General features: G+C 53.3%; 1 protein-coding gene across 1 annotated transcript in view; it reads left to right on the forward strand.

The window, feature by feature from the left end:
- The window catches only part of PRMT8 (protein arginine methyltransferase 8), a gene marked incomplete at its 3' end in the record, with an annotated part of 81,417 nt that overhangs the window by 64,838 nt on the left and 3,040 nt on the right, over positions 1 to 13,539 (forward strand). The window contains exons 7-8 of the mRNA XM_081249122.1: positions 2,329 to 2,444; positions 7,641 to 7,791. Coding sequence (XP_081105248.1) covers positions 2,329 to 2,444; positions 7,641 to 7,791 — 267 coding nt within the window. The remainder of the gene's footprint in view (positions 1 to 2,328; positions 2,445 to 7,640; positions 7,792 to 13,539) is intronic.

Genomic DNA, 13,539 nt, shown 5'->3' on the forward strand with positions numbered 1-13,539 from the left:
GATTCTGGAACACAGAACCACGGAACCAAACTCTTCACTTTACAAAACAAGCCAGAGATAAGGGGACTGATCTGCCACGGTCACACAGCTTGGATGGTGGCAAAGCCAGAGCGCAAACCACATAACAACAGCAACAACTATGTATCAAGGGCTTTCTATGGGCCAGGCACTGTCTTATGTACTTTACATATATTATCACATTTAATCCACTTAACAACTCTATAGAGTAACTATCATGATCGTCATCTCCATTTTAAAGAAGAAACCAACTCTTTGGGAGGTTAAATTCTTGCCTAGAGTTGCACAGCAAATAAACAGCAGAGCCCAGATTTGAAGCCCAAAGCCCAGGACTTTAACCATTACCCACATAGACTCTTAGATATCTGCCTAACTTTTTCACTGAACCTTAACTTAAAGCAGGGCTGGTAGAGGCAAAGAGCAGGTACGTGGCTGTAGGTCTCTTGGGAAGAGGTTTTAAACAAAGGCAGTGTGTTTTGGTGTGCATGTTCTATCTGGGTGAGCATGGACAGCTATTTCCAGATTATGGAAGGAGGTCTTCTCTGAAGCATGTGCTGTTGACACACTTCCCCAAACATAGGTAGGTTCAGTTGGGACTTTGGCACCAGCCTCGTGTATATAATGGGATCTGACTGGCATCTTATCCTCAAGCCAGAATTTCACAAGTGCTCACCCTCTGGGAGATGATTATTCTCTCGGCCTCTTCTCCCCGAGGAAGGTCTTTGTGTGCCCTTGAAAAGAATCTGAGTAAGGACTTCCCTGGTGGCACAGTGGTTGAGAGTCCGCCTGCCGATGCAGGGGACACGGGTTCGTGCCCCGGTCCGGGAAGATCCCACATGCTGCAGAGTGGCTGGGCCCGTGAGCCATGGCCACTGAGCCTGCGCGTCCGGAGCCTGTGCTCTGCAACGGGAGAGGCCACAACAGTGAGAGGCCCGCGTACCACAAAAAAAAAAAAAAAAAAAAAAAGAATCTGAGTAAAAGGGGCACAGCTTTCCCTGACCAGTCACACCTCCCTCCTCCCACCCCCCTCTCCTAAACACATGCAGGCTCATGAGTTCCCTAAGGTACCATTTGTTTGGTGAACATTTAAAAACAATTTAATCCTGTAAGATTTTAGAGAAAGGTGCCTCTACTGCAGTGTATTTCTAAACCCCTCTGAATAAACAGACAAGTGAGATTTCAGCTGGCCAGTAACTAAAGACTCCTCTGAGACACTCTCTGCGCTGTGGGGAGAGCTAATGGCATTCCTGGTTGCTGTCACGACTGAGTCAGTGCAGCTGAAGGATTAGGACCCAAGCCGGGCTTGAGCCCCAGCTCCACGGTTTCCCTGCTGTGGGATATTGGGCCAGATACTGCCTGTGAGCCGGATGCCAGCTTCTGCAAGCCCCTGTTTTCTCACCTGTCACATGGAGGTATCCTCACGGGGTTGCTGGGGAGATTCAGTGAAGGGTCTGGCCAGGGCTAGGTGATCAATCAATGATTGCCATCATTTAAGGGTGATCTTGGACCATCAGACCTGCATTCATTTACTCTCCAACCCTGCATCCTGAATACGTCTCCTGCTTAAAGCATCTTATGAACAGCCCCAAGGGGCCAAGGAGCACTGTTGGGGTGCTTTGTGCCCCAACGGGGGGGTATGTCTTCTGAGATGCATCCTTAGAGAGAACATCATGGCATGTGAGAAAGTCAAGGCCTCTCCTGGACCACTCCTGCCCCTGCCCCTCAGTTTTTCAGTTGAGAAAATGGAGGCTCAAAGAGGTTAGGAAATTTGCACAAGGGCCTGGCCAGTCAGTGGAGGTGCTGCATTCAAACTGCAGCCTGTCTCACTGAAAGCCCATGTTTCTTTCTGCTGCTTGAGAGCTTCAGCTGGCGGGGCTGGGAGGAGGGAAAGAGATGGGCCTTGTAGGTGTGGAGAACGACTGGAGCAAAGGCTCTGGGGTAGGAATGTGGACGGCAGAGGGGAGAGTTTGTAGGAGGCTCCGAGGCTCAGAGAGGCGGCAGGAGAGCAGGTCCAGAAGAATCAGGAATTTGGGTTCGAGTCCTGACCCTGTGGGAGTCTGGCTGTGTGACCTTGGAGAAGTTTCTCAGCCTCTCTGAGCTTTACTTTTCCCAACCCTAAAGCGGGACCTGTACCAATGAGATGGCGTGAATGACTGTCTGGCACATTGCAAAGCTCTCCACCAGGCAGGCAACTCTCCTGTCCTCAGGCAGGGGAACACGAGCTGCCCCCCCACCCTCTAGGACTCAGGAGGGTCGGGAGACTTCCGGGGGTCCTGCTGCCAGCACTCACTTCTCGCTCTGTTCCCACAGGGTGGGAGAACGTCTATGGCTTTGACATGACCTGCATCCGGGACGTTGCCATGAAGGAGCCCCTGGTGGACATCGTGGACCCAAAGCAAGTGGTGACCAATGCCTGTTTAATAAAGGTCTGCAGACGCGGCTTGCTCGGGCCTGGGGGTGCGGGAACCCGGCTGTGCCACCTGGACGCTTGGGCCTAGAGTAGAGGCCACGCCAGCTCCTGCAGGGCCCCAAACTGTGAGGCAAGGCCACCCTGGCCAGAGCCTCTGGCAGCCCACAGTGACCCGTCAAAGCCGGCACTGTCACTGAGCAGAGCTGGGGACAGAGTGCCACTGGGACTCCACGTGGCACAGTTGGGGGGTGGGCGGTGCATGTCCCTTGGTGCTGTGAGGGGGGAGGGGTGTCGGGTGGGCTTGGAGGAGTATCTGAGGGAGGACATCCTGGAGGCTCAGGTTGGGGGAAGCCCCTCCATTCCGAGGGGGCTGGCCTCTTAGGCAAGAAATCCCACACCTCAGTCTGCTGTGTGAGCAGCCTCACGCCCGCACCTCTAAGCACACATCTGACCCGGCCGCACGAAGCTCCCCTCCTCCTGGGTGCCCTTGCTGGTACGGGCCCTCACATCTTGTCCTCCAAGGCTTTCTTCGGCGCAGACGGAGAACAGCTCGCCAGCATCCTCTGCAGACCAGTCCTTACCCAGTGCATTCTTATCACTAAATATCCAAACGTGCCGAATTTGCTAGGGGACAGATAAAAGCCTCCCCACCCCCCGCCCGAGACCTCCCCTCCCCCGCAGCCCCACACCCCTCCTAGAGGTAACGCTGTCCACAGGGTGAGCTGATCTTTCCAACCCTTTTTCTAAGTATCTGCATTTACATATGCTAATCCATCCTGTCTAATGATGGAAAACTCTTGATATTTCACTGCTTTTTTTAAAGTCTAGAAAGACATCCGTCTCATAGGCTTCAAGTTAATGTTTTAATCGAAGAATCTGGGTTCACTGTGTCCGTTGTCATCAGCCCTCCCAGCCCTCACCTTGCTGAAGCCCACCTTCCCGCCCTGGTCCTGGGCACCTCACTGCTTTTTCGGGAACTCTGGGTGGACGCAACAGGGAAGAGCCCAGGGGTGAGGGGAGGTTTCTGCAGGACTGACGCAAACGGCTGCTTTGTCCAGGTGAGAACGGTCCCTTGTCCCTGGTCACAGTCTTCCTGAGAAGAAACGCAAGCCTTGTCACCATGGCATTTCAAAGAGACCTCAGAGGACAAATAAAACTAGGTGTACCTCGGACAGGTCCCATCAGATAGTCACCGCCTCCCTTTTGCAACATCCTGCCTGAGGATTCTGGCTCCAAGTCTAAGCCTTGGCCTCGCACCGAAGGGTTTTGCTGCTTCTTAACTCAGCCCTTTCTGAGTCCAGGCGGGGTTGATGAGGAGCAAACGTCCTCTTATTTCTTCCCACCAGCCCCTCTGTCCCCGAAGCCTCTCTCTCTGGCATCCCAAACAAGATCCAGCAAAGTACACCCCAAATAACTCACCCGTAGTGCAAAGCATTGCTGCCCATGTTGTAGTATGAGTAGAAATCACCTGGTGCAACTGAATTTGCCAAAATGACGCACGGCAGCTGTATGGAACCGATGGGCGTCTGCCCATGGTTGCGTGGGGATAAGATTCCTTCAGTGTGCTTGGGCCCTGGGTCGCTCTCTGCCCCGCCCTGCAGGCGTGGCCACGGCACTTGTGCTCGTCCAAGGCTGGTCCCAGACTGGCCGGCTCTGTCCCCCGCTCCTTCCTCTCCCCCTCCAGCCAGGAACAGGCAAGGGTCTCTCCTTGGTTACACCTGAGTGCAGCCTGGGGCTGTGGGTATGGGGGGGTGGCTGGAGCTCTGGGCCCTCCATGCGTGTCGCCTTGCTTCCTGAGCTCTGAGAAGGGCAAGGACGGCTGTGTTTGCTTCTGCCACCAGGAGAGCCGTCCGTCAGCTCTCGTGAACGTGCTCAGCACCGTCTTCCCTGGGAAAACACTTGCCCTTCCTCACACACTTAAGTGCTATTTTCATCGCTATTAACGTTGCGGCTTGTGGCACTTTATTATAATTAAGACTCCGTTTTGACCAGACTTCTGCTCTGAGACATCCATTTGTAACGTGATGTAGTGGTGGGGACAGCCTCGGCCGGGGCCCCTCTGAGTCGCCGATGCCTGCGGAGCTCTGCGCCTGGTGGGGCGGCCTGAGGCAGAGCCGGGGGTCTCGCTGGGGTCTCAGATGCTGCGGCGGCGGCTGCCAAAAGAGAAAGCCTTCTGGCAAAGGGATCAGGGCTCTGGGGGCCAGCGTAATGCGTCTGCCTCTGGACACTTTGGGCCTGAGAGGAGGGAGGGCCCCGACCAGAGGCCTTTGTGTCTCTGAGGCCCAGCCACAGCTGGCTCACCCACACAGCCTGCCTGTCCGCACTCCAGAGACCAGCAGTCTCCTCCCTCGCGCCCATTCTAACGCAGATCATACTTTCAGTCGGGAAGGTTTTTGTTCCTTCAGAGGCCCCTATTAAGATGCAGATGTCCATAGGACCTATGGAACGCTATCAGGGCATTGGTGGCTGACACTGGGTGATGGACATCTGAGACCCTATAGAGATGGAACCCCTGATAGATGGGGCGTTTCTGTGCGTGTGTGTGCGTGCGCAGGCGCATGATTGCTCTTGTGCACGCTGAGAGTGCTGAAGAAGTGAGGGGAAGACAGAGGAAAAAGGAACCGGGTCCAGGTGACTCACGGGGTCTACTTCCAGGTCCCTCTCTGAGTCCAGGCCAAGAGGCTTGGATATTTTTAGGTAAACCATAGAAAGTCGTGGAAGGCTTTAGGTCCAGGGAGTAGCATAGTGTGAATGCATCTCAGAGAGATTAGCTGGTTGGTCTTAAGGAGAGGCCCGGGGAGGGGATGGGAAGGAGAGTCCTCAGGCAGGGAGACAGTTTTAGGAGAAGAGTGGTGCGTGTCAGGGGTTACATAGCTCACTGAGGGCGCGCAGACCGTAACGTCCAGAGCCCGCGTCTAAAGGGCTCCAGTCTAATGGTGGGCACGGGGGCAGAGGCGGTGAGACCCCTGAGATAAGCCAGAAGCAGGGTGGAAAGACCAGGCGAGGCCCGTGGCAGAGGGCGCCCGAGAGAAAGGGACAGGGACCTTGGAAGGAGCCTGGAGCCTGGCGGGCTGGCCCCAGTGGAGAAGGAGAGGATACGTCAGTGAATGCAGACAGCGCGGGCCCAGCCCAGTGGACTCTGCCGAAGCCCTTAACAAAATCACAGTTAAGCACAGCTGCTCTGAGAGTTTTTGGGCTGGAGGGACCTGCAGACACGTGGCCGAGAGGGATGGCAAAGGTCATAAGCTGACAGGTACTGGGGCTAAAAAGATTTCCCCAATGGGGGCAATGGCCCAAACTAACAAGGGGACCTGTAATGAAGGACCCTCCCACCTGCACTCGGGTCCCAGAGAAAAGGATTATGAGAGGGGTGTTGTGGGAGGGGCTTGGCCAGGTAAAGGCAGCTGGAGCCGGCAGAGTGCACTTCGAGGTCAGAGGCTGCTGGAAGTGGGTCCAAAATCAGGAGGGTGAAGGCGTCAGAAGTCATGACTCAGGAGAGGGAGTTTATGCTGGAGAAGAAAAGGTTTAGGGACCCACGTGAGCATGAGCGGGTGTTGGCTTGTTCCGTGGGTGGAAGTTACAGAGGCTGGTGTGGGCCCTGCTCGCTAGTTCTAAAGCGGGACCTACTGACTGGAGACATCGGGGAAGGACTGGCTGCCTGGTAGGCGGGGAGTGCAGTCTCCCAGGGGGAGTGCGGGAGCCCATGGCAGCCACTACCTGGGGATGCTCCCCAGGGCTCTTGCATTCTCGGGGTAAAAGGGGACTGTCTTTCTAACCCCATCGAATTCTGCATGCCTGACCCGGGCTCACAGGGACCTTTAGTCCTGTCCCCCGTCCTTGAGCTTGCAGAAGTGATGTCACCGACATCGAGGGCTCCCACAGTCCCCTGCACCTGCAGTCCCACCCTCTTCCCAAGCGACAGGTCAGAGGATGTCACAGCTGCCAGCCCGCACCGTAACAAGGCTCTGGGCTGGCTGGCTGCCTTGACCTCACCTGCGCCTCTGTCCACTGCCCTCCTGTGGAGACAGGACTTGGCTTTGCAGTCCCCAGGATGCTTTGCATCAGTTTTTCCTTTATTCATCCTAGAAACGTGTAGAGATAAAAGTCTCTGTCTCTTCGCTGCTCTTGTCTCCCCACCTGGAGACCCCTCTCTCCTAGTCATTCCCAAGATCTTCCATCATCCGGGTCTCAGGGGCGCCCCTGGGAACCGTTCCAGGCACACAGGTGTCTGTCTGGCCCGTACAGAGCTTTCAGGACAGAAGTCTCTGCCCTACAGCCCGGCAGTGGGAGGTTCTTCCTTAGACCTCACTGAAGGCGGTCTGGATGCCTCCTGGGCCTTGGGGGTTGGCTATGTCTTGCCGGAGCCGGCCAACGACAGGTCAGCCTCCTTCACGCGGGAAGAAGAGCATGTTGCAAACCCTTGTTCATGACTCCCGCTCCCCACAAGACTGATGTGCAGCCCACTTCCCAGCTGAAATGGCTAGAATTATGAGTTCCTTGTGTTGTCCATTCCTAGCTAGAACTGAAAAATTCTCACCCCTTGTTTTGCCCTTTCATTTTTTTTTAACTGTCCGGGCTTGTGATAAATGGTCGCTGACTTTCCCAGGCTCAGTCCGTGACTGTGTGGGCTCGGTCCTCACTCCTGAGATAATACTCCATCCCTCGTATTGCTGGGAAAGGAGTCGTCAGGTCTGCCGGCATCTGGGAGGGCTTGACAGGTCACACACTGCTGCTTGGATTCAGTAGGGCTGGGATGCCCTCCCCTCCCCACCCCACCCCTTGGAATTCGCCCCCAGGTGATGCTGATGCTCTCCTCCAGGGACCCCACCGTGAGAACAGCTAGCTGCACTAGCAATGCGGAGGGGGACTGCTCTGAGGATATTTGGGTTGGGTTCACGGATGCTCTCACGCATCCTCCTCTCCTCTCCCCTCCCCCACCTCAGCACTCATCCCCAGAAGATTTACCTTCCTAATCCTGTTGTCCTCAGGCTCTGACTCAAATCTGTTTGCAGTATCGCCTTAGCAGACTCCACCCTAGAAAGGATGGAGGAGGTCATGGGGAGGGGTGGTGGGTGGGCCTGGGAAGTCCCCCTGAGAGCCATGACACCCTGGGGAGCCTGCCATCCATAGTCTCCCTGAGCTATGAAGCAGAGGACGGCCCAGACCCGGTGGAGGCACTAAGGGTCCGCATTCTCTCTTCTCTGGGCTGCAGGAGGTGGACATCTACACGGTGAAGACGGAGGAGCTGTCCTTCACATCCGCCTTCTGCCTGCAGATACAGCGCAATGACTACGTCCACGCCCTGGTCACCTATTTCAATATCGAATTTACCAAGTGCCACAAAAAAATGGGGTTTTCCACAGGTGAGCCTTCTGCGGGCCTTCCAGACCCTCCTGGCTTCGTGCCAAGGCTCTGTGGGGAGTGACCTCCCCGGCCTGGACGTGGGGCAAGGGCCGGGGGCATCAGCCAGGGGCCCTCACTTAGCACCTCCTAAGCCTCTCCAGCCGTGGAGGAATCGCACGTCCCCATGGTTTTGGCTGCCCGAGGAGAAGGTAAAAAATTTGTGGCTGGTGTGGCCAGAGCTGAGAGCAAGTGTCGGGTGGGGAGAGGCAGGCGTGGAGGCCACCTTTCAAATGCACATTTGTTCATTTAGTGTTTCCCGAGCCCCCTCTGTGTGGGCGGAGGATACGGAGGGGAATAAGATCTCTGCCCACTGCCACGCCTCATGACAGACTCAGCGTCTGCTTCCCTAGGCTGCAACCCAGCTCTACGTCTCCTTCCTGTCTTCCCAGCGTCTGTCCGTCTTCATTAAGTCCCTGACGTGCTCCAGACTCCTTCAGAGGTGCCTCATTGCCTGTAGCAGATAAGCCCAGATTGCTAAGCCTGGTAAATGGCAGGGGGTTGGTCCCCTGACCGGCCCCATCCCACTTCCCCAGCCTCATCTCTCAGCACCCTTCGCGCTGTGCCTTCCACCCCACCCCTTGGCTGCTGCTCACGCAGCCCAGCACACGCTGGCCCTGCAGCTCTCCGCGCCCAGGCATCTTCAGTCCCTCGGCCGTGGCCTCTGCACGCCCCGACCCCTCGTCCATTCAGAGGGCAGGAGGGTCTTCTGTAACCCCCTGGGGCCACTGTAACCAAGTATTCCTCATGGTTCTGGAGGCCTCTGGAGTTTTCTCCTGAGGCCTCTCTCCTTGGCTTGCCAACGGCCGCCTTCTCGCCGTGTCTTCACATGGTCCTTCCTCTATGCTCACTCCTGGTGTCTCTGTGAGTGTTCTAATCTCCTTGCTCTACAAGGGCACCAGCCAGATTGGATGAGGGCCCACACTAAGGGCCTCGTTTTAACTAAAGACATTCTCTCCAAATACGTTCATATTCTGAGGTCCCGGGGGTCAGGGCTCCAGCACATGAATTCTGGGGGGAGATGATTCAGCCTATGCCATCCCCCATCCCTCTCCTCACCTGGCCACCTCCGGCTCAGGCTGCATCTCTCAGCTCAGGTATTAGGATCCCCTCCATCCCTCTAGGGTCAAAGTTAGGCCTCCTTCTCGGGGCTTCTCGTAACATCCTGTGCTTATGTCTGTCATGGCCATGCTTAAAGTGATATGGGTGCAGTCTAACAAAAAGATAACAAAAGGGTCTAAAAAGGGGCATAAAAAGTTAAGGAAAAAGACCTCTCCCCCATCCATCCCAATCCCATGCCTGAGAGGCATATTTGTTAACGATTTATTTCGTAGCCTTCCAGAAAATTTCAGTGGTGCACAAGCAACTACATACCTATATACACTTTTTTTCTTTTTATTTGAAATAATTATAGACTCACAAGAAGTTGCAGAAATAGTACGTAGATTTCTGTGAACCGTAGACCCAGCTGCCTCCGCTGGTGGCATCTTCCATGACAGGAGTACGACATCCAGCTACACTTTTCTTGAAAACACAGGTCGGCTCGCACCATAACACACTGCCCCCTGCTCCCTGTCTTTATTTAACCATATGTCTTGGAGATGCCACCATAGCCGCACGGAGATATATCCAATCTCTTTTTTTTTAAAACAACCCCCCAGGATTCCAATGTAGGCTGTGCCATTATTCACTGAACATTTCCTTCGTTTTCTGCAGACCTGGGTCTCCCCGCCGCTGGGCTCACATCTCATTAATCTCTGCCTTCCTAGCTCCTCCCAGTGGGGCGTGGCTCCGAGATTTCTAAACAAATCTCTGTTCAATGCGTTTGTGAAGCTAGGGTTCCTGCCCTGAGCATGTGTTCATCCTGACCACTCATGGGAGGTCTTCCTGGGAATTGGGAGCTTGGCGCCGGGGCTGAGTGAGTGTGCACGTGGCAGGGATAGGTGAGTTCTACCAGAATTTGAAGATACGATTGTTCACTTCCGGAAGCCATGGCGTCAGTGGTCCTCTTTAACGCGGTGACAGTGATCCCACTTGATCATGTTTAGTCCTTTGTCTATGTTGCCCAGTTTTCTGACACCTTATTGATGTATTTTACATCTATACAGATGAATGACACTGGGTCTGTAGATTTGTTTTCTTGTGATCTCTCTCTCTCTGACTTTGCCAGCAGAGTAATTCTGATCTCGTAGAATAAGTTGGGGAGTGTTTCCTCCTCCTTTATCTGCTGGAAGAGTTTTTGAAGGATCAGTGATAGTTCTTTTTTAAATGCTTGCTGGAATTCCTTAGTGAAGGCACCTGAGCCTGGAATTTTCCTGCGGGAAAGAACAGACAAGAGACTTCACCTAATCCCTCACAGAAGGGCTTTTTTCCGAGTTGGTGTCTCCTGACCATCAAGACTAGGGTCTTCTGGTCTCCATCAGCCAGGCCAGCGCTGGTGCCTCCTCATCCTGGGGAAGACCAGAGAGCCCTGATCCGGGTCATTATCAGCTGCTACCCTCCCTACGGGAGCAGCAGACGAGCTTATCTTCTCGGTGGGTGCGCAGGAACAGCCAGCAGGAGGAAGGGGTATTTTACCTGGACCTTGAAGGGTGGGTGAGACTCAGCCTTGCAATGGTGAGGATTGGGGCAGTGAGGGCTGAGGAAGGGCCCGATCGAGGACGGTGCCTGTGACTGGAGGCTGGCTCTGCTTCCTCCATCCCTGGGTGATGCCTCCCCCAGGGCCCGCCCTGCTGCAGGTGATGGGAAAGTCAGGGGGCAAGGGTACTCTGGAAAGAGTTCTGTGTCTCTGAAGCCCAGGCTCCAGCCCCTGTAGCTCCAGGCTGCGTTTTTCTTTCCCTGAGATGATCTGTTTCCGGTGGATGACAGTGTGGTTTTGGTCCAGCATGTAGCAGACGTCTTTACCATCTTGGCCATCTTTACCAGCTGGCATGGCTTTGGCAGTGGGCTTTACTCAGACCCTCTGCACTCTGACCAGCAAGGAAAGAATATTTCTTCTTTGTTTTTTAAGGACCTCAGATGCACAGAATTAGATTAATCTTAATTTGTGGTTCATGACACACTACCATCATTGGATCATGCACAGTTCACTTTTTGCTTACTTTTTAATTAATACAAGGGACACCTGTGAACTTGCCACCTAACTCAGTAATAGACTGTAAATAAAGTGTTATTAATTAGAATGTAATAGTAACCAGAATGCATTATTAACTAGAAGGTAATAATTCTAATGATTATTAGAATGTAAATACATTAGTTAATATCAAGAGATAGACTATTGTTAATTAAAATGTAAATATTAACCAGAAATACATTATGAATAAATATAATATGATTATGCTTATAATTAATAAATGCAAGTAAAGTAATTCAGAGTCACATAATAAATCCCTGTGAGCTCACCATCTAACTCAAGGACTTAAATACTACCAATACCTTTGCAGCTACCGCTACCTGGATGGTCCCGTCTTATCCCCTCCCCCCACATCGCCTCTAAACGAACATTATCCTGAATGTTCAGTTCCTTATCCCCTGCTATTTTAAAAAAGTTTTATCACGCATAGGTGTAGGCCTAAACAAGGTATCGTTTGGTCTCAGCTGGCTTTGAACTTCAGGCGAAGTGCAGCCTGCTGTAAGCGGCCCCTCCCCATCGGCCCCCAAGGTTTGCAGCTGCTCCGGGACACCCACGCGAAAGCACGTCACGGATTGTGCAGCTTGGAAACAGTCCCCGTGAATGGTGCTGGTGTTTGCCTGCTGCGGCTCCGGGCAGAAGCCGCTGCAAACGGGCACAAGCACCCAGGGCTCCAGGCTGCGCCGGCACAGCTGCCCCGCCCCTTAGACACAGCCTCCTCGGAGGGCGGGGTAGGAAATGGGAATTGGGCCGCCTGGGGCTACTGCTGCAAGGGCAGTACCCAGAGTAGAAGCAGGCCTGCGCCAAGTCCTAGTTTTTCCAGGAAAAACCGCAAGGCAGGGCGATCAGGCCGTGGAGGTGCTCTGAAGTGAGCTCCTTTCCGGGCCTTGGGCTCATTATGAGTGAAATGACATGGTTGGACCTCGACTGCCTGGCAGCCCCTTCCTAGCTTTGCCACCCTGTGACACTGAGCCATTTTCTCAGGTCAGAGAAGCTTCTCCATGCACAGTCTTGAATTCTCCGAAAAGCCTGTGAACCCCCCGGGGAACAGAATTACAAATTTACAGCTAGAAAAAGTATTAAATTCCAGAAAGAACTACCAGCCACTTAGCCATTGGGAAGAGAAAGAGGAAGCAGGATTCCACTCTCTCTCCAGAAGCACCAGGAAAAATCTTCCTGTGAGAGGCTCCAGCCATTTGTTCCTGCAGCCCCCTGTGCACCCCACCTCCATCCTCGGTCACAACTCCCACCGGACTTTAGGGCCAGCTACCTGAGTGTCTTCTCACTTAGGCTGCAGGATCTCAGGGGGTGAGGCTGTACTGGCTGCTGTTCCCCACATTTAGGACCACATCAGGCACATGGCAGGCATCCTGAGTGGATGTCTGCTGAATGAACGAATGATTGAATGAATGCCTGAATGAGTGAATGCATGCGTGAGTGAATGTATGAATGAGTGAATGAGTGAATGCATGCGTGAGTGAATGTATGAATGAGTGAACGAATGAATGCCTGAATGAGTGAATGCATGCGTGAGTGAATGTATGAATGAGTGAATGAATGAATGCCTGAATGAGTGAATGCATGCGTGAGTGAATGAATGAATGTGTGAATGACGGTACGGTCATAACGAGGAAGCCTGAAAGACACTTACACTATCTTGAAGGTTGTAGTTGGGGCAAAGTGGAAGGGAAAGGCTTGTCCACTGACCAGAACTCTGGGTGTCGTGGTCCACAGTGATACTGAACGCCCTTGTGCACAGCAACTTTCTAGAGAATCCCTAGAACATTCCAGACCACGACAATGAGGCAGCACGGCTTTACAGGCCAGAGCCATAGTTGATGGATAAATGAAAGGATAGACCACTTTCCACAATGATTAAATAACCACCTAATGCAATGGCTTGGCAATACCCTAACCTGGGCCTGTTATGTTACAGATAAGGGGACCATATAATTCATCTTTCAAATGAGGACACTTTGAGAGCGAAAGGGAGAGCTACAGATAACCACACCAGGAAAACGGTCCTGGGCACAGCAGGAGGCTAGTCATGCTCAGTGTATCCTTTCCCCTTCCCATCACCTATCCTCACAGTCCCTTGGGAGATAAACTTTCTGCAGAGGTAGAAAATGAGCCCCAGGGTCACAGTGCAAATGCATGGCAAAATGGAGACTGGACACTGGGCCTACTGTTGCCTAGTTAAATGTCCCTTCCACTGGTACCCACCCAAGAGATGTATTAGATGTAAATGATTGAGTCTGCACAGCAACTGGCTGTGTATCTACACCACCTGGGGGGAGACTTTTACGTCTTGGCAAGCCTGCCCCCATCTCACACCCCAGAATTACTGAATTCACATCTCTAGGACTAGAGTCAAAACATCTGAATTGTCATCAACTTTTCCTGGACACCTTGGTGGAGAACCTGCATTGAGAAAACTGCTTTAGCAATGAGTCCGTGGACCCATCGTGGAAATGAGATGTTTGGGGAAGTTCTTAACCTTTTGATGTTGATGTCAAGGGGAAATATCACTCTCCTCCCACCCAAGGTGGGTGTCTTTTGGGGGACCAGCGTCAGAGGTGGA

This window comes from Mesoplodon bidens (genome assembly GCF_964165515.1).
Source record: "Mesoplodon bidens genome assembly, chromosome: 11".
In the NCBI taxonomy this organism is placed as follows: Eukaryota; Metazoa; Chordata; class Mammalia; order Artiodactyla; family Ziphiidae; genus Mesoplodon; species Mesoplodon bidens.